General features: G+C 40.5%; 1 protein-coding gene across 4 annotated transcripts in view; it reads left to right on the forward strand.

Moving 5' to 3' along the window:
- The first annotated feature begins 3542 nt into the window (after nucleotides 1-3542).
- KDM3B (lysine demethylase 3B) overlaps nucleotides 3543-21443 on the forward strand; it is a 51037-nt gene continuing 33136 nt past the window's right edge. For 2 of the 4 annotated variants that reach the window (XM_061617705.1, XM_061617706.1), the window contains exons 1-6: nucleotides 3543-3875; nucleotides 12636-12827; nucleotides 13372-13485; nucleotides 14439-14544; nucleotides 16245-16369; nucleotides 20762-20830. In XM_061617705.1, coding sequence (XP_061473689.1) covers nucleotides 3711-3875; nucleotides 12636-12827; nucleotides 13372-13485; nucleotides 14439-14544; nucleotides 16245-16369; nucleotides 20762-20830 — 771 coding nt within the window. In that variant the 5' untranslated portion in view covers nucleotides 3543-3710. The remainder of the gene's footprint in view (nucleotides 3876-12635; nucleotides 12828-13371; nucleotides 13486-14438; nucleotides 14545-16244; nucleotides 16370-20761; nucleotides 20831-21443) is intronic. The other 2 variants (XM_061617707.1, XM_061617708.1) reach the window with 1 other exon arrangement.

Raw genomic sequence — 21443 nt, forward strand, 5'->3', positions numbered from 1 at the left:
TTGGTCATGGAACCGACCAGAGGGACGGCAACCCTGGACTTAATCCTCAGTGGGGACCGGGACCTGGTGCGAGATGTAAGTGTTGTTGAACCGATTGGGAGCAGTGACCACAGTGCTATTAAATTAAACATACATGTAACTGGCCAATTGCCAAGAAAATCCAACATGGTCACATTTGACTTCAAAAGAGGAAACTTCACAAAAATGAGGGGATTGGTAAAAAGAAAGCTGAAAAACAAAGTCCAGAGGGTCACATCACTCGAAAATGCTTGGAAGTTGTTTAAAAACACTATATTAGAAGCTCAACTGGAGTGCATACCGCAGATCAGAAAAGGTACCGCTAGGGCCAAGAAGATGCCAGCATGGTTAACGAGCAAAGTCAAGGAAGCTCTTAGAGGCAAAAAGTCTTCCTTCAAAAAATGGAAGTCTTGTCCGAATGAAGAAAATAAAAAAGAACACAAACTCTGGCAAAAGAAATGCAAGAAGACAATAAGGGATCCTAAAAAAGAATTTGAGGAGCACATTGCTAAGAACATAAAAACCAACAACAAAAAATTCTATAAATACATTCAAAGCAGGAGACCATCTAGGGAGGCGATTGGACCCTTGGATGATAAGGGAGTCAAAGGTGTACTAAAGAACGATAAGGAGATTGCAGAGAAGCTAAATGAATTCTTTGCATCTGTCTTCACAGTGGAAGATATAGGGCAGATCCCTGAACTTGAACTAACATTTGCAGGAAGGGATTCTGAGGAACTGAGACAAATAGTGGTAACGAGAGAGGAAGTTCTAGGCTTAATGGACAATATAAAAACTGACAAATCACCGGGCCCGGATGGCATCCACCCGAGAGTTCTCAAAGAACTCAAATGTGAAATTGCTGATCTGCTAACTAAAATATGTAACTTGTCCCTCGGGTCCTCCTCCGTGCCTGAGGACTGGAAAGTGGCAAATGTAACGCCAATCTTCAAAAAGGGATCCAGAGGGGATCCCGGAAATTACAGGCCAGTTAGCTTAACTTCTGTCCCTGGAAAACTGGTAGAAAGTATTATTAAAGCTAGATTAACTAAGCACATAGAAGAACAAGCCTTGCTGAAGCAGAGCAAGGGAAAGTCCTGTCTCAGTAACCTATTAGAATTCTTTGAGAGTGTCAACAAGCATATAGATAGAGGTGATCCAGTGGACATAGTGTACTTAGACTTTCAAAAAGCGTTTGACAAGGTACCTCACCAAAGGCTTCTGAGGAAGCTTAGCAGTCATGGAATAAGAGGAGAGGTCCTCTTGTGGATAAGAAATTGGTTAAGAAGCAGAAAGCAGAGAGTAGGAATAAACGGACAGTTCTCCCAACGGAGGGCTGTAGAAAGTGGAGTCCCTCAAGAATCGGTATTGGGACCTGTACTTTTCAACTTGTTCATTAATGACCTAGAATTAGGAGTGAGCAGTGAAGTGGCCAAGTTTGCTGACGACACTAAATTGTTCAGGGTTGTTAAAACAAAAAGGGATTGCGAAGAGCTTCAAAAAGACCTCTCCAAACTGAGTGAATGGGCAGAAAAATGGCAAATGCAATTCAATATAAACAAGTGTAAAATTATGCATATTGGAGCAAAAAATCTGAATTTCACATATACGCTCATGGGGTCTCAGCTGGCGGTGACCGACCAGGAGAGAGACCTCGGGGTTGTAGTGGACAGCACGATGAAAATGTTGACCCAGTGTGCGGCAGCTGTGAAAAAGGCAAATTCCATGCTAGCGATAATTAGGAAAGGTATTGAAAATAAAACAGCCGATATCATCATGCCGTTGTATAAATCTATGGTGCGGCCGCATTTGGAATACTGTGTACAGTTCTGGTTGCCTCATCTCAAAAAGGATATTCTAGAGTTGGAAAAGGTTCAGAAGAGGGCAACCAGAATGATCAAGGGGATGGAGCGACTCCCTTACGAGGAAAGGTTGCAGCATTTGGGGCTTTTTAGTTTAGAGAAAAGGCGGGTCAGAGGAGACATGATAGAAGTGTATAAAATTATGCATGGCATTGAGAAAGTGGATAGAGAAAAGTTCTTCTCCCTCTCTCATAATACTAGAACTCGTGGACATTCAAAGAAGCTGAATGTTGGAAGATTCAGGACAGACAAAAGGAAGTACTTCTTTACTCAGCGCATAGTTAAACTATGGAATTTGCTCCCACAAGATGCAGTAATGGCCACCAGCTTGGATGGCTTTAAAAGAAGATTAGACAAATTCATGGAGGACAGGGCTATCAATGGCTACTAGCTGTGATGGCTGTGCTCTGCCACCCTAGTCAGAGGCAGCATGCTTCTGAAAACCAGTTGCTGGAAGCCTCAGGAGGGGAGAGTGTTCTTGTACTCGGGTCCTGCTTGCGGGCTTCCCCCAGGCACCTGGTTGGCCACTGTGAGAACAGGATGCTGGACTAGATGGGCCACTGGCCTGATCCAGCAGGCTCTTCTTATGTTCTTATGTTCTTAATGGGAAGTCAGTAGAAGCACCTTCCTTAAGTAGAGTTCCTGCTCACAGAAGGTTTCTCTGCCCATTTTACACTGCATCCTACAGCAAGCTCCACCCCATTCAGGAAAGTCCCCTGTCCCTTTGGAGCCTTTTCTAGAGGGTGCTGGAAAGATAAGAGGATGGGAAAGTCACCCTTCACCCACCTTCCTGCAGTCAGATTTCTGGATCCATGCCACTTTTGGTTGATGTGGAAATGAAAGACAGTCAAAATGCAAAGTCCTTAGGCTATCCCCAAACCCCAGTCCGTTTGTACATTGTAAATGACAACCTGCAAATCCAGTAGTCTGCAACTATTGTCCTTAAATGTAGCATTTTTCAGTTGGTGACAGAAAACTGGCCTAGCCTAGTTGTCAGTTACTTTGTTCAGTTACCTTAGTTGAATGAAAAATTCCAATAGCAACAAAGATGTATTTCACAACGTGCATTGAACTTAGTATAGTACTACCTTCAGAAGCCAAAATTCTCTTTGAAGGGAAAGATAGAAAAACTTATTTGTAGTAGAAAACCTCTACAGGCGGTGTCAAAAATGATAAGAGAAATAGCCATCTTTAACAAGGAAAAAGTAGGGGATTCTGTGGGATCGTATTTGTATAATTGCAATAAGAATTCGCTCAACATTTCCGTGTTTTAGTATACTGAAATGATTTATAATTTTAGTTGGAGAAAACTCCTTCGCTCATTATGATTCTAGGCGGTGGCCTTGGCAATGAAAGTGCCGGTTAAGCAGGCCCCGGAGTAAGTCTAAATGGAGAAAGGCAACTCTTTTGTAGCGCAGTTCAACCAAGGAATAGTGTATGGTAATTCAACTTTACTTAATGAAGGTTCCTTCTCTATGTTCAATCAAGTGTGATGTTTAACATGTGAGGGGAGAAGATACCCTGCAGCGTGCAATGGAGCCTACCAAATGAGTCCCTTACACTGCCCTCTATCGCGAAGCAAGTAACAGACGCACAAGACAAGAACGTAACGACTGTAGTGCATGCCGGGAGCGAAGAAGTAAATAAATAAGGGTGCGCGAAGTGCACGCTGGGAACTCGAAACGGGAGGGTCTGGCTGTCGCGGGGCACGCCGGGATCAAGGCGGGCTGTGTTAGGGGGGCCCAGCGCAGGGCTGTCGCTCGCTCGGTGTCTCTGGCGGCGGCCGTTGGACTCGGAAGACGCGACAGAGGCGGCTTCTGGCCGGCGGGGATGGCGGACACGGCGGCCTCCCCGGTGGGGAAGCGACTTCTGCTGCTGCTGGTAGCCGGGCCGGGCGAGGGTGAGGCAACGGAGCCTGGGCCTGCACTGCCCTCCCGGGCCTGGAGGAGCGGGACCGTGCGGGCAATGAGCGGGGCCGTGCCCCAAGACTTAGCGGTGAGCCCCCTCCCTGTGGTGGGGTGTAGGGTGGGTGGCCGGCTCATTCCCTTGGCATGTGTGGGGAGCGTGTGTGTGTATGTGTATGGGGTGGGGTGTTGCTGAGCTGCTGCTTGGACTCTGGAGGAGGGGGGAGGGGTTTATATACTTTCCTTCTTTGGCCGAGATAACTCGTCCTGTTCTTCCTTCTTCTTCCTCTTTCTTATCGAGTGGCAACTCCTGCGGCCGCAGCGGGATCTCTTGTTGCGTTTGATCTCGGGTTTCGGGTGCCGCATTTATGGCGGATCCTTCTTTTTTACCTTGTGAAACAGTGCGTGGTATACCCGAGTCCCGTTTATCTCGGCGGATGTGAGGGTGGTTGTACTGAAGGGAGATAGAGAGGTATATTACGCTCTCTTGTTAGAGAATGTTTACCGCAGTTTCGAGTATGGTGCTACAAACCTCTTTACGATGGTACCATTTCTCTAGCTGCAATGCGTTTGGAGTCTGGGGTCTTTAAACATTTTGTGTTATTTAGCTTGGATTCTGTACTTTAAGATTGTACTGTTTTTTAGTTGTTGAGATTGTTACTTGTATTTACTTTAATACAGAAGTGTCTAAGATGAGTTTTGGAAGCACAATCTTGTAAGCAGACTTTGGTATGTTATGCTCTATATATCTTGCTAGCTGGATCACAGCGAAGGGATAATCTAAATTTAAAAAATGTTCCCACACAGTATCTGATTTGGGGCCCCAAGTGTTTCAAATAGGGAAGGCGGGAACTTGTACATTTATTTTTTAATTATATGCAAACTTCTATGGAATATATATGTTGTGTAATTGAACTGAAGCCATTGTTGATTCTGGGTATCAGTTCAGTGTTGTTGCTATTATGATTATGCCCCTCTTGTCTGTAAATCGCAGCAATCAATGCCTCAGTAGGCAAGAATCCCATATCCACACCACTTAGGTCATGACTTCCAAGGTTCAAGGTACTTCAGCTTCTTGCAAGTGCAGTAGGTGTAGACAGCCTAAAGAAGTAGTGTTCCAAATAACTATGTAGCAACTATTTATTTGTATTTATTTGTGTCATGCTACTGCGAAACCTACTGCTAACACAATATTATCCTGTTCTGATATTCTAAAATAAGGATAGGCCATTGAGAGAGTTTATCCAGGCCTTAAAACAATGAAGAGTTATTCTGACAGATGATCCTGACTTACAAAATTTAAGGTGGCTTAATTATGCAGAAACAAAATACACTGAAGACCTGGAGAATGATCTTTCCCATCTGGATGACAGAACCATAGGATGACAAACAAATCTAAATGTTAATAAGCAGGGTGCAGATCACTTCAGAATAGATTAACCTAACGGGAAAAACCTGAAAACGTTTAATTAGTTGCATGTAATTGCTTGGGAGTTTAAAAAAAAAGATTCCTGAGAGATGTTTTTAAACCTTTTTTTAAGTTACATTTTTGAAGATTTTTTTTTAATGTTTTTTAAAGTTTATTTTTATGATGTTTTAATGTTTTTGGTGCTTTTGTTTGCCGCCCTGGGCTCCTGCTGGGAGCAAGGGCGGGATATAAATCTAATAATAATAATATTTAGACCAGTATCCTATTTCTGTAGTGACCCATGGTTATGGGAAGTCCACAAGCAGGACATGAGAGAAATAACCCTCTTCTGCTGCTCTTTCCAGCAACTGTATTCAAAAATATGCTGCTTCTGATCCTGGAGGTAGCATATAGCCATTATGACCAGTAGTCCTTGATAGCCTTATCCTCTATGACTTTGTCTAATTCCCCTTTAAAGCCAAGTTGGTGACCATCCACATCTTGTGGAAGTAAATTCTGTAGTTTGTGTGAAGAAATACTTTGGTTTTTTCCTGTTAATCTCCCACAGTTCAATTTAAGTGGATGCCCTGGGTTCTAATATTAATAAGTGGGGGGGATCTCTGCCCACTTTATCCATTCATGCATAATTTTATACACTTCTGTAATGCACTCATTCAACTTTTTTAAAGCTAAATAACCCAAATACTGTAACCTTTCCTTGTAGGGTTTTTTGCTCCAGCCCCTGATCTTTTCAGTTGACTTTTTCTGAACCTTTTTTAGCTCTACGATATCCTTTTGATGCAGCAACTACAACTGTACACCATATTCCAAGTATGGCTGTACTGTAGATCCACATTGACAGTTGTTAGCCCAAAAGTGTGATCATCCCCTGTGAGACTTGGTTCTTCCCCCTTGAAGATGCTTCTTGCCTCCTTTTTTATTTCTGTATTGCTAAATTAGCTATGGGAGACATCACCACCCAAATCCTTTATTGGTGTGATATGCCTGTGGGAAAATGCAGCACAATTCTCCAGAAGACAGTTCTGGGCTCCTGCTGGGAGGAAGGGCGGGATATATAAATATATATAAATAAATAAGACAGCAAACATCCCTTACAGAAGTATATAGTATATAATATAAAGTGAATGGAATAACATACTTCAAAAAAAGTTGTAGTCAAAGTGAAAAATATAAATGAAATGGCAGCTAAAGTGATACGACGAATTATTTAAGGGGGGGAAAGGTTAAAATGCTTGGGACTTTTTAAGTTAGAAAAAGGACTCTTTGAGGAGACATGATAGATATTTTTAAAAATCATGTGTAGTATGGAAAGTGCAAGGAAAATACAATCTCAAGTGCAAGAACTTTAGTTATTGATTGAAATGAATAGGCAGTAGATTTAAGACAGTGTACTGCTTTTTTGCCCTGTTGATGAATGATTTTTAGGCTTTGGCCTACTGCAGTTAGAAGACAAGTTCAGCTAGAACAAATGTTTAATTGCTTCAGTATGTCAGTTCTTAATGCTGCATTGTACTTGTAATATCTGGTAAACAAAGAGGTGCTAACTAAACTTGGATGCCCATGGCTAGTTTTCTTCCTCACTAACTGACTTGTGTTCTGTGCGAACAGATCTTAGTCGGAAAGATTCTGGCTTATTTCTAGCTAATAATAATGGGGACACAATAATCTGCTTTGTCAGTTGCTCATGGGTAACTAAAATAGATGTATTAATTTTGCCAGGATTTAGTCATGCATTTTGAAGAGGGGAAAGTTCATGAACCAGTCAAAATCAGATGGAAGAGCCAGTGCTATAGATCAAACTAATTATTGTGTTCTAGTCCACTAGTCTGCTGGAGTTATATGGGTGTGCTGAACATAAATGAAGACATTCTGAATGTTGAATATTTAGGCAATATTTAGATGAAGATATGCCACCTTGAATTTGTTAATATTCTTGGGTATTTTAGTAACAGCCATGGTTTGTCTTCCCTTGTCCTCTGAACCTTGGGCTCATGGTTTAGCTCTCCCAGACAAATCACAAACTGTAAACCATAGGACAAAACTTGGTTACAGCTCATGGGTAGTCTTGAGAGAGTTAAACCATTGTTCGGGAGACATGCTAAACCAGGAGCGTGCCTGTTCATGCTAAGCTGTGGTTTGTCTTAGCAAGGGGTGTAAACTATGTTTCTCACCCATTGATTTTTATATTGATAATTGTAGCTTCCATATCTTTTCTGGAAGATTTTCTTAAAATTGATGTGTTCAAAACTAATATAGAGAGGTTGCTTTTAGAGGTAAATTACATGCCAGTTACTAATTCAGTTGTTTAATATTTGAAGTTCATTGGATAAATGATGAATACCATCTTATCCTACTGAGTTTGGTCTAAAACTTTATATCATACATACAATTTCTAAATCTTTAAAAATGGACCAAGAGTAGAATGGGTATAGATATGTGCCACATCTAACCCCTAATTTCTGTCTTAGTTAATGCCAGTACATGTGTGTTATACACGCTCACTATCTACTCTTAGATTTTTGCTTAATGATACTATAGGTTTTCTATGAGACTTCCTAAAGCTGTCATATGATGACTTCACCAAAGCCATAAACACCATTAATGCTTCAGATACTTTTTGACTTCCTTACTATATTTTTATACTTGATCATTCCATCTGTTTTTCTCATTCCACTTACCAAGAAAAAGTAGAAAAATTATGCCCTGTTAACACTCTCCACAGGCAACTAAGCCATGATCAATATGCTGATCTTTGGTAGACCCATTAAAGTAGAAATGTAAAACATCAGCTGAAAAGTAAAGAATACTCCATTATTTAATACTTAACTGCTGTAAAACATCTTAAATGACTAGTGATCCAATAATCTCTTTGGATCACTTTCATCTGCAATTGGATTTTTATGTCATCCTGTTTATTCATGTTTTATTATTGCATGCATTCTTTTTGTGTGTGTGGCATTTTCTGCTGAATGATGTTTTGTAAACTCTTTAAGGTTAGTTACTTGTTATGAGAAGTGTTGATGAATAGTACATCAGATAATGGTCCACATTTATTCATAATGCAGCAGAAATAGCAACAGGCACACAAAGCAGTCTGATAGTTCTAACAAAACTTCTACAGGAATTCTATAAAATGTAATCACTTTCTGTATTTATCATTTCTTTTTTTAAATCTAATTTTGACTGTATAGTACTGAGTATCAGTAGATCATATAGTTAGCTTAATTTGTCATTACCATATCTAGGTGGCATAATAGATATTGCTATTAATTGTGCTTCATTTTGTGTTTGTCTCAAGAGCTATGCATATATGAGTATATTGATTAAAAGTGTAGTACGAATATAGCTTTTACAGATACACTTTTTTCAGAGAGAGCTTAAGTTTCTCCAGATCTGAAATTGATTTTTCTTGACGGGGGAAATTGCACAGTGATTCCAATGTATTTAGAACTGTGCTTCTAAGAGCAATTTGGAGGTGTTAAATTTGCATTCTTATCTTACATGCTTGTTAAATCAGAGGTAGGGAACCTTTGGCCCTACAGATGTTGTTGGACTAAAACTATCATTATCCGTAACCATTGGCCATGTTGGCTGGGGGTGATGGGAGCTGTGGTTAAATGGTATCTGGATGGCCACAAGTTCCCCATCCCTACATTAAATTTGAAAAATCTTGTTGCAAGTGATTTACAATAGTTGCAAAAGCTGAAATTACTTAACTTATGGCTTTTAAAAACTGTCCAGACTTTCCTTGGTGGTAACTGTTTTGGAAGATGAGGTGGGTGAGAGAAGGGGCTACATCAAAGAAATTGCATGCAGGTATTTAGAAAATGGACATACAGCAGTAATTCAGTTGATAAATGTGGCATGGTGCCTCCTGATTACATTAACTCCATAAGCTCTTATATTTCCATCTTCAGAAGTAGTGAAACTTAAAACCTAATTGCTGTTACTACGATTGTTATATTAGTTAAAGCATAGTGAGCTGTTGTGTTTAACTGAACCATTAGGTTCTCTTTCATAAGTTTGTTTGTAAGAAGTGCAATAGTGTAGTTGACCATGATTGGAATGAAATTTCATACATTCATTCAGGGCGCAAGTTTCAAGTTTTCAACCCCACTCCAGTTTTTAGCGGGGCAAGGGAAGGTGGAAAACTCAACACAGAATGAAAGCGGAGGCACAAATTTAGGACACAGTTATGTGTTTCAAGGAAAAACCCACTTAAGATGGCTGGAAGGGGTGGGACTTGGCAATTAGACATACAATACTACATCAGTAAATACCACCTTTTTAAAATACCATTTTAAATACCACCTATTTATCAATGCCATCTATGCAGAGATGATACCCAGCTCTCCCTCTTTCCCTGAACTTGCCCCTCTTATTCCAATCCCACATCTTCAATTGCCTCTGTGATATTTCTGCTTGGATGCTTTATCTCAAAGTTAATACATCCAAGACTGAACTTCCCATCTTCCTACCCAAGCCTTCCTACCTTTGTATGCTTTTCTTATCCACCTGTCTTAGCTTTATCTTTATTCCTCTCTCTTCTTTTACTTACATATTCAATACATTGCCAAATTCATTTGATCCTATGATACTTCTTAAATGCCTACACAGGCTTCCTGTCCCTGTATTCAGAACAAGCTCCTTGTGCTTTCAAAGCTATCCCTCTTGTTGCCTGATACATATTTGCCAATGATCCTCACTTGTCCAGCTCCACCGCTGTCCAAAGGTTTCCTGCTCCTTTGGAAGACTCTTGACTTTCTCCCTTTCTGCTATGTAAGTTTGGAACTACCTCTCAGAATACCTGTATGTCACCACCTCTGAGGCATCCAAATGTTGTTTTTCTGGCTAGAAGGGTGCACAACTTCCTATTTCAGTACCAATGGAATAGGTCTCAGGAATTTATAGCCTCTGCCATCCAGATTAAAAGTCCTAGTCTGACTGAATTTTCCAGGAAGATCAAGGTTAAGCACACACATGACTGACCTCATCCCTTCGAGCTTCTTGTCCACATTTTCATGCTGAACAAACGGAAAGGTATCCATGCAAGCTGAATAAGAAAGAGCAGTAGAGAGCACTAGCACAGTTTCTGCCCGTGTTGGAGTGTTGATTGGTGAATGGCCATAGTTCAGTGACCGCATACATGCTTAGCCTGCAGAAGATCTCAGGTTTAGTCCCTTGGATGGGAAAGACTCCTGTCTGAAAACCTAGAAAAATGGTGCAAATCGGTGTAGTCAACATAGAGGTGCTAGACTGAGTAGGTATGAGGTGGCATGAAGCAGCTTTTCTATGTTTGTTAGAACTTGGTCTGTGTATGTTTTTATGTGAAAAGAGGATATGAGTGATTTGGGGCACAAAGTGTTTTGCAGATTGGTTACAGTCAGCCTCTGAGGGCTCCTCTACCTCATCCTGGAGTCCAAATTATGAAAGGTCCCATACTCCTCTCCCTGTGTAGGAATTTATAATCCCCTGTAACACCTTTTACAGTTGTGCTGGCTGGGGTTGGTGGGAGTGGTAATCGAAAACATCTGGAAAACACTAGGTTGAGAGATTATGATTTAGTAGGTATGTCCAAGCTTGCAGATTACCATGATTTATAATGGAGAGTGGTCTGAGTATTATTACATAGGCTAAATTATTTTAGTAAAAATATTTCTAGTAGACTTGGTATCATTTATATGCATAGCACACCTTGTCATTATTTGGTAAAAATAAAAGAATGTGCAATTGTTGTCAAATCTTTTGTTAACGTCTGGCTTAGAGTATAGGTAAATATTTAATAAGGGCTATCAATGTACATGGTACATTATACAAGAGGACAATCCCTTTTCAGAAGGCTTCTTTTCAGAAGGCTTACAGTCCATAGTTCAGTTAGTTTTTAAGATCTTCTTTGTGTCCTGTTGGCAGCTGGAGTGCAACTGGTTGGATGTGGGGGAGAGCCTAAGCTGTGGGACTCCCTGCCTAGGGAATCAATCTTGCCCTCTGTCTCTTTGGCCACCGTATTAAAATGTTCTTTTTCCAGCAACTGCTTGGCCTGCTCATTTTTTAATGTCACATGGCATGACAGCAGGGACACATTGTGGCGGCGGCAAAAACTACTGGGTGAATGGATGGTCTGTCTGGCAACGGAGGCCATGCAAGGGGAGATGAAGGCCACGGCTGGTGGGGACGCTGTGGCCTGGGTGGGTAGGAGGGGGTGGGTAGGAGGGGGCGCCCCAACAGCTGAGGCAAGCGGGTAAGGGTGGGGAATGTCGGTGTCTGTGGGGTGGCAGTAGCTAGGGGGAGGGCAGTGGGGTGGGGGTGGCAAGGGAGAGTGTGTGTCTGTGTGAGACAGAGAGAGATTCCCTGTGTGTGGGGGGGTGCCTGAGTGTGGGAGTGTGTGGGGCTTTGGCAACCTGGGGGGGGACTTTGGTGGCTCATGGGGGTTTTTGTGGCCTGGGGGTTGGGGGCTTTGGTGATGGTAGGCGGGATGGGCGAGCAAAGCAAGCAGGAGCGCTAGCTCCAGTAATCTGTTTTTTTTTCCTGAATTGGGCATCAAAATTTTCTCAGTGCTTGGTGAAAAATGGCACTAATGACAGGCTCTCATTAATGGACCAGTTCTGATAAGAAATGGCCAGTATACCTGAAGAAATGGCCAGTATACCTGTTTCTCCCCTTCTCCAAAGCTTCCTGCAACTAACAGAAAACCCCATCTCTGCCTTCACTGTTTCACAACACATAGCAATGGGGTCTCTTACTTGCAGAAATCTTTGGAAAAGGACAGAAAGAGTCGAAGGCACCTTCACTAAAGACTTCTACAAGCCCCCACCTGCATCTCCTTCCAGCCCTTCATGTTTTCTAGAGGATCTGAGGGAAGATGCAAAGTCTTTCCTGTTTTGCTGGTCAAGAGGGAAAACACCTGAGGGTTTCCCCACTTTTTCTATCATTCTCCAAAGTTTTCTGCGAGTCAGAAAGTTGTTGATTCTCCCTCCAGCTCTTAACAATCACAGAGGGCTTGAATGATAGGTAGGAATTTTACTTGCACTTACATTGGTTTGCATAAGGAAGGAAAGACAGGCACTTCTCCCATTGTTTCTTACCTTATGCATACCTGCCTGCACACAGACAAGTCTCTTCCTCTGTCTCAGGCCTGTCACCCCTGCGGCACGCAGGAAAAGGTGTTTTTTTTGGGGGGGGAGCAAAGGAATCCTTGGCTTTTTCTTCTCTCTATATATACTGCAGCTCAGACTGTAGACACTCTGGCCTCTTCCAGAAGCTTTCTGTATATGCCAGAAGAGGGGGGGTAGGAATAGGGGTAAAACTGGTAGTGAGGACAGATAGAGGCTTAGCTGGTAAACCAAGCTGATATTTGTAGTCCCTTGTTCAAGACAAGCATTTTGCTGACTAACTAGTGTGACTTTGCCCACATGTGTTTGAAAGAACCCATTCTGGGATCTCTTGCAGATATTTGTGGAATTTGACCGGTGCAGTTGGAAGCAGCATGCTTGGGTGAAAGTTCATGCTGAAGAAGTGATTGTTTTGATGCTGGAAGGGTCTCTGGTTTGGGTCCCTAGAAATGACCCAGTTCTGCTTCAGGGAACTAGAGTGTCAGTTGGACATTGGCCAGCACTGGTGAGTACCTTCACTGGGCTTCTTACTCTCAGTCAGAAGCAATCCTTATAGTATGAATGGTGGGTTAAATCTATTATGATTTCAAGGCCTAGTTTCTTTCTTACTTGAAATTCATATTTAGGCTACTGTGGAAATATACTCAATTGGGCATCAACATTTTCTGAAACCTGTAAAATTAAACTAAACCTGAGGATTTTTATCCAGCTGAATGAAATCGTGTTAGGTAGTTTTTGGCTTGAAGACTTGCTTGGAATGCAGTATATATTGACCCTCAAGTTACAAAATAAGCTCAAGGAAAGTCAGGGTGGGCCAAGTGCTTGTGCAGTAGATCTACAATGAACTATGTTTTCTCTTTTATTTGGCTAGAAAGTTATTTAGTTCCTTTCAGCAGATACTTGAGTAAGGCTTTTTCTTTATCGTTTATTTGGGAAGCTCCTAGGGAGGGTAAAAAGAATGAGGAAATGTTTATTATACTAGGCACTTTTAACAAATAAGTGTGCTACCTTCTATGTTCAGGTTTTCATTTTTCTTTTCTCATTCACAGACTTTCACTCCTTTAGTAGATAAGCTTGGTTTAGGTTCTGTGGTTCCAGTAGAGTCTCTTGTAGACCGAGACTTGAGATTCCTGTCTGATGCCAGTGGACTACGTCTTTTCCAGGTAAATTAGCAGTGCTCTGGAACTAAAGGTACAGACTTCATTTGTTGTGATTTTTGAAATATGATGCTGGAATTCTCTCCCTTTAGCTGCCTCCTCTAACATACCATCAGCAAAAATGGAAGAAAGGCAGTAAATAGGCAAAATACTTACTAAATGAGATCCAGAAAAGCACACAACTAATTTGTCCAAGAGGACTTCAGGCTTACATTTCTCAGTTATCAGTCACCATGCTACATGGTATATGTTTTTTGAAATTGGGGGAAAGTTCAAAAAGTAGTTTGCCATATAGCATGAGGATCTGCAAAGAAAGCAAGGGCATGTAGAAATCCCATCTTGTTATGCCTAAAGTAGTTCTTCAAACACGAGTTTGAGGCGCTTTAGTACTAATCAGCTGAAAAACAATTAAATGCACTAAGCTTAACTTTGGGTCTTCATAGTTTGTGGTGAGGTAACTGACAGTCAGGAGTACTCACATTATGTTGTGCTTGAAAAGTCTATTCTGTATGCCATGAATCTGGGCAAGTTGCTTTTCACTATGGAAATAAAAATACTTCAGGAGATAGCAGAGGTAAGACTAGCTGGCTTTAAAATCCTGCATTATGGAATGCAGTTGTTTTGGGGTTTGCAGGGCTGTGTGCTGTAGAAAAAGAGTCAGAGTACACTTGCTGTTACCTCGTATAGATCAGACCCTGAGTAAAGATGTAAATACAGGATAAACATTTAGAAATAAATGCATCTTGCAGTAGTTGTACTTTTGCCCACAGCTGTGTTTGTCAGAAAATATATATGAATCATTTGAATATGCCTGAGTGGATTACAACTTTATTCCTATCATTATGGAGAAAGCACATCAAGAAAAGGGGGACAAAGAAATCTTAACAATCGAGGCAATATAATTATGCTTTTGCCCATTTCCTGACCAGCTATTTCATATTAAAAATATTTGTTGGCAGATGGCAACAGAAAATCAGAACCAAATTCTCCAACAGCAGCCGACATTGAGGGAAGCTGTCAACGCATTGATCAATGATCAGAAGCTTCAGGAGATATTTAGCAGAGGTAAGACCAGCTGGCTTTACTTTTTTTAAAAACAAATTGGTTGTCCTGAAAATTCAATTCTGTTTACAGCTGCTTCTTAAGAACCTAAGACCTGTTCTGGCTTTTTCAAATGTCTGTTATGTTTCAGGTTCCCCAATTCAAGCTTTGTTGTGGATGACTTGGAGCAGGGTGCTACTGTTTTAGGAAATGAGTTCATGCTGGCAATGAGCTGGATGAAAGCAATTGAAGCTTAATTGAGACAGTGACAGATGTTCTTGCATAGTAGGATGGCAGATTAGGGAATAGAGTTCAACCTGCCTTGGACTTGGTGTAGCATTCATCTTGAAATTTCAGGTTTGTAGCTTGGATGAGCTCCTGGATCCAGGTTTGAGTCTGGATGTTAAAATGCTGACCGTGGCTAGGAGTGCTTTCACACATCTAAGGCTGGTGCACCACCTGCATCTGTTCCTTTGAAACACAGATCTGGCTGTTGTAACACACACCCCTGCTTGCATCCTGTTCAGATTATTATAATAATGCTCTATATGGGGCCACCTTGGAAAAGTGCTTTGAAGCATCAGTTGATCCAGAATGCTGTGGGCAGAGCATTGATCAGGGTTACTGATCAGAAGCATGCAACTCCCTTGTTGAAACAGCTGTAACGGCTTTCAGTTTGTTTCTTGGCACAGTTCAGAGTGCTAGTCATGAATTCTAAAGCCTTAAATGGCTTGGAATGAGTTGCCTAAAAGACCTGCCTGGGCATAAAGTTATTTAGGAGAGACCCTTCTGACAATGTCAGTTGTGTTTGGTGGGGATGTAAGAGAGCGTCTCTTCAGTGACTGTACCCAAATCCTGGAACAGCCTTCCTAGAAAGAACTATCTAGCCTATTGTTTGGCCTTTTGCTGGCAGGTGGAGTCCTTGTTCAGACAGATCTGTAGCCTGACTGTGAGTGTTTTCCTGCTTCTGTTTTTTTATTCAGCTGGCTACACTTGTTTTATTTGCTTCTGTTTTTATCTGCTCATTGCATATATTTTGGATATATGGTTCTAACTGTATATATTTAGTTTTTAGCTTGTACCTTGGGCACTTAGGGTGGAAAGGAGGGCTGTATATTTAATAAATAAATTCAGTATAGGTTATCCAAGTGCATCCATTCAGCTCATGGGGTAATCATGGATATTTATTTATTAATTACATTTCTATCCCAACTCTCCTCCAAGGACCTCAGGTTGACATACAAACATGGTCCTCCACCTTCCAATTTTATCCTCACAACAATCCTATGAGGTAGGTTGGGCTGAGAGACGGTGACTGGCCCAAGGTCACCCAGTGAGCTTTATGGCCAAGCAGGGATTTTAACCCTGCAAGCAGATGCTGGTTTTTTACACATAAAATTTGCCAACATGTATATGTGAAAACATAAAGAGTTTGTTAGGAAGTTAGAGCTTAAGTTATTTATTTCCTGTATGACTAAGCAAACTCAAATAAAAACCTCTCAGTGTTTTACCGGAATTTTAGAAATTCACATGTAAATAAAGACACAAAACCCCACAATACTGTGGTGGCTACTTCCATTATCCTTTGTCCCACAAAAAGTCTTAATAAAATATTGTGTGTTACTTTAAGAGACCAAAGCTTTCAAACCATGCTGACTTTTAATTCTTGGTGCAATGACACCAATTTGACTGATGTAGAACTCTTGTGTGGAACTTTTTTCCAGGTCCTTGCAGTGTCCAAGGTCAAAGAGTGAAGGTGTACCAGCCAGAGGAAGAAAACAGCTGGGTCTCTGCTGTTGTGAGCTGTCAAGATCCTATCACCCGGCTGATGGAAGTGGTTTTGACTGAGGTCTGGAGCTCTTCTTGTGTGTTTTTTTTAAAGCATGATTTCCTCACTTTGTTAAGCTAGGGTCTCTTATTTACGTATTCTTAGCTATATTGTGTCGAGTGTGGGATTTAATCTAGGCACTTTCAGCTCGAGTAGGACCCTGACAGTTTTCAGCATGTAAGCAAATTCTGTCCTTTATAGTTGCAGCCAAAAGAAGCAATCTCGGTGGAACATCTTAGTGATTTTCAAAGTACAAACATCACCCCCTGCCTTTCTGCCCTCTTGCGTTAATTTTCACTCCCCTCACCTTAGGGTCCCAGCCTCTTTTTTCATGTCCCCATTAAAGAGTTCCATATTTTGCCAACATCATTTTTACAACCATTCAAATGTATATAAAATTAAAATTAGATAAATTATGGGGGAAATTACATAATTTCAGTCACAGGTCTTGTCATCTATTCCACCACCACAAGAGGTTTGGTCTGTGGGAATGTGAGACAGGCCCTCATCTGTGGCATCACCCCAGTTACAGAATTCACTCCTTAGAGAGGTTAGACTAGCTTCATCCTTGGTGACTTTTAGGTGGGCAGTGAAATCACTGCTATTCTCAAACCATATTAAGACAAATGCTGCCTTATTTCTGTTTATTTCTGTTTTCTACCTATGAAAGAGCCTGTGTGTTTCACATAAGGATGGAGATGGGCTTGGATAGCAGGCAGTTTTCCTGCTTATAGAAATGGCGAGTCAGCCATGTTAACATTTGTTTCCAGCACGCCTAAAAGCCCTTAAAAGGCTTCATTTGAATTTCTGCTAACTCCTTCCAAATTATAATTTTGTCTTAAGACTCTCACTAGATGCAGACTCATGGCATTACTATCAGCCAATATTTTTTTCCTCACCCCTTACTTTGTTTACTATCTAGCCAGCTGAAGAATTCTGGAGAACTTGAAAGCAGCTTGCACACTATTTTGTGATATTTTGGTTGGCCTAATAAAGGACTTATCCTAATACTCTTTTTCATTTTTTCCTATGACCAGCACAGCTACCTTTTCTTTGTATATTTATTTTCTGGTTGGCTTAATGGTTTTTAACTTGAGATTGAGATCCAGAGGAGTCCTTTCATGAACAGAACAGGCTGCAGTCCAACAGAGATGCCTGCTCAGGGAACACAGGCAATTTTTACCAGTTCCCTCTTCCTTCTGTGCCATCTTCCATGCTGTTCCTGAATGTCCTACAGCAAATTTTCAAGAGGCTGAAATCATCACGGCTTCTATGAGCATATTTTAATACTGGATTTTTATATTGTTGTAGTCCACCTTGGTTCCTATGGTTAAGGGTGATTTAAACAGTTAGTAAATAATAAACATATCATAACTGGAACACTGCTTATGGGATCTCTTGATCCACCCTTATATTAATTAAACAATTAAGTTCAGTGGTATGATTTGCAACATGTAATTGTGCATATAGTACTTAAATGCAGGAAGAACAGTGAGCATCTAGAGGATTTACTGATGAGATTTAGGGTCTGAGCACACAAAAAATTAGCTTTGCAAGGAGGTGGTGGTAATGGTGAACAAGCAACCCATAAATCACCAGTGAGGAAGATTCTATTTAATCATCATTTAGTAGAACTACATTTTTGTTTCATATAACCTTAATACATATTCAGAGATGTAGTTTTCATTAGAAGGCAGGTGCACACTAAGCAATTATTCTGAATTGTTTTCAGATTAATTTTCATCAAAAAATGGGATGATAATTTGGTCATTTTAGTACTAAAGCAGAATGAACTTGTGAAGTCGGTCAGGAGATGAACCAGCTCCAACTGTTCAATTAACCATGATTATTGTCATGATGTACCAGAATCACCACCACCAATCAGGCTTTTACATTGTACTAATAAGATTGTTTATTCTTCTGGTTAGTTTTCTTCTTCAACAAACAACAACATTAACAAAACATGCACATGGATTTTTGAATGGTTAACTATTTCAGTTTTAGATAAATATAAAGTTCTTTTAAAAATAAAATTTAGACAATTCAACCAAGTCAACATGAGAAAGTATTGGGTGGGACAGTTAACTCAGTCTTCTTCTTCTTCACTTCTGTCTTTCTTGTTCATTGTCTGGAAAAGAAATACAACCTTTGTTGCTTGTTCAGTTCCCAGCTTATTTCTTAATTTAGAATGAATTAGTCCAAAGGAAGAAAAAATTCTCTCTACACCAACAGAAGAAAGTACTTATTGTTAAGAACTGGATTACTATTTCAGTAGTCTCCTCCTTGTTCAGATCTACTCCATCTCACCAAATTCTCTATTCACTGACCCCTCTCTTTGTACTTAAGAGAGAGGCAAGGCCCAGAAAGAGTGAGTGAGTGTGCATTTCATGTACACTGCCTGCAGGATAGGGACTGATCAGGTTATCTTCCAGCTCCATAAGCTGCTATTAACATATTCATAGAATATAATTAGAAGTTGTATAGTATTCATTGTTGTATCTTTGACCTAGACTCTTATATATTGAAAAGATCGTTGGTTTTTATCAACTCTGCTGTGGACCCTAAGAAAAATGGTACTGGTCATGACACAGTTGTCCCAAGACACATGGTGTAGAGAGAAAATAGCCAGGGTGTATATGCATGGCATTCACTGTGCAGGTCAGAACTTGGCTTTCTAACAATATGCATCCCATATTTTATTTTATTTTTAAAGCAGCTTCTAGCTAGAAAATTCATAGTAAAAACTGAAAGTATACTGGCTTGAAGCCACAAGGATCTTGAGCAGCATAAAGGGCTGTAGCTGAGGGGTAGAGCATCATGCAGAAGATCCCAGGTTCAATCCCTGGCATCTCCAGGTAGGGCCAGGTATGGCTTAAATCTTTGAGAGTCTCTGCCAGTCATTGTAGACAATACAGAGCCAGATGACCCAATAGCCTGTTGCCGGAGGAGGTGTGGCCTTTTGTACTCTAGGTGTATCCTTGATTTCCTGTCCTCATTACTTTTTTCCAGATATTCTAAACTTCTTAAATTTCTAAAAGTCCAGATATGGCAATTAGAGTAAATTATGCAAATTAAGAAATGATTTGTACAGTTAGTTGCTTTTGTGCTTCTCTGAGCACATTATATAGTTTTCCTTATCACAATGAACTGGATTGAGACATCTTGTATGTGAAAGTGTCTTCTGCTCTTGGAAAGGCTGTCTTACACGTTATTACTTGAAACTAAATCCAAAGAGAAGAGCGCGAATATTGCTATCGAACCTACCTACTAGAGCACCGTGTAAACTCTTGCATATGCATTTGAGGGACAGCGATAGTGGCTATTTACCTTCTACTCATGGTTCTTTGGATCCAACTTGCTGTGGTGAAAGCACCATGAACAAATAATGAAAAATGTCTTCCAAAACCTCTTGGCAGCTTACTTATTTGAAGACTATTGCTAAGGATGTTCATGAAGCCAAAGGATATGAAAGTTGAATATTTTCATCCTTAAAGTCTTACTACTCAAGTGTATGTGCTATGTTCATTAACTTGGGAAAATCTTTATTGTTTGTGGCATTTCTTGAATGTCCTCCTTCAGAGTTCCTCTTTTTCAGAAGCTCATTTGGGTTCTTGCAGTAGGCCCATTTATTTATTTATTATTTAATTTGTATCCCACCCTTCCAGCAGGAGCCCAGGGCGGCAAACAAAGCGCTAAAAACACTTTAAAACATCATAAAAACAGATCTTAAAATACATTAAAATGAAACAGTGTTAAAAACATTAAAAAAACCAATTTTAAAAAGGGTTAAAAACAGTATTAAAAAACACATTAAGCAATTCTAACAGACACAGACTGGGATAGGTCTTCATGCTCAATTTAGACTTCATGCTCAATTACAGGTTAGCATTATGTACCCGAGTCATGGCAAGCCCTGCGCTTGTGCGCTCCCCGCTCCCTTCTCCTTATCTTTTGTGTGCAAGATGATAATAGAAAGCTTCCACTTTCAGTTTTAAACTAACCCATGTTCACCAATACCCCTGAACTTGGAAATAGCTAGAGTTTAAACAAACCAAGTAAGCTTAAAGTGTAATTTATGATCCTGGCTTGTTCTCTGACCATAGTTTAAATAAACCAGAGGACCCTGAGCTTGGACTTAAGAGGGATCTCTGATTAGTTTAAAACTGGAAGTGGATGTTTCCAGTCCCCCTTTCTTCCTGGCACATGCTAAAGGTGGGGAGGGGGAAACACAAGTCCAAAGCTCACTGCAGCTCACGCACATAAACACTAAATCATGGTTTCATATTATGTCCAGACTGGCTTAATCAGTATATAATATGAAGCTGCTTTATGATCAGTATATTACAACTCTTTAATATTGACTTTGTCTTTCCTCTCCACCCCCCCCCAACTTGTTCACTACACAAAAACCAGACTGGCGAAATCAAGTCAGTGGATCCCCGACTGATTCACGTAGTGATGGACACCTCTGCTCTGAACGAGGTATACATTCTGTGTTGCACCAGGTCATGACATTTGTGATAACATTGTTTTAAAGATCTGATCTCAAAGAAAATGTTTATCCTATTATGATAGCTTAAATGAGCTTATATATTTTCATAGTGATATTTAGTTTGACTTGATTAATTCAGGCTGCAGTCCATTACTCACTTAAGCCGAGTAAACTCCACTGAACTCAAGGGGCTCATGAATGAGTAAGTATGCAAAGGATTGTGCTGTAAATGAATGAGTCTGAATTAGTTTTAGACAGCCTCTTATACTGCTCAATGATTATTTTAAAAGTGTCATTTTATGTATGAATCACTTTCTATAAAACATCCTAAAGTGATTTTAACAATTACATCAACAATGAAAACATCTAAAAAAACAATTTCAAGTCCATTGCAGACTCAGATAAATATCTCCACTTAAAAGGCTTGCTGGAAAAGGAAGGTCCTCAGTAGGTGCCAAAAAACATAATAGTGATAGTGCCTGCGATATGTAATGGGAGGGAGTTCCAAAGAGTTCATGCCACCACACTAAAGGCTTGATTTCGACGTTGTACAGAAACAACCTCCCGATGAGACGGTATCTGTAGGAGGCTTATCTCCTGCAA

This window comes from Rhineura floridana, chromosome 3, assembly GCF_030035675.1.
Source record: "Rhineura floridana isolate rRhiFlo1 chromosome 3, rRhiFlo1.hap2, whole genome shotgun sequence".
Taxonomy (NCBI): Eukaryota; Metazoa; Chordata; class Lepidosauria; order Squamata; family Rhineuridae; genus Rhineura; species Rhineura floridana.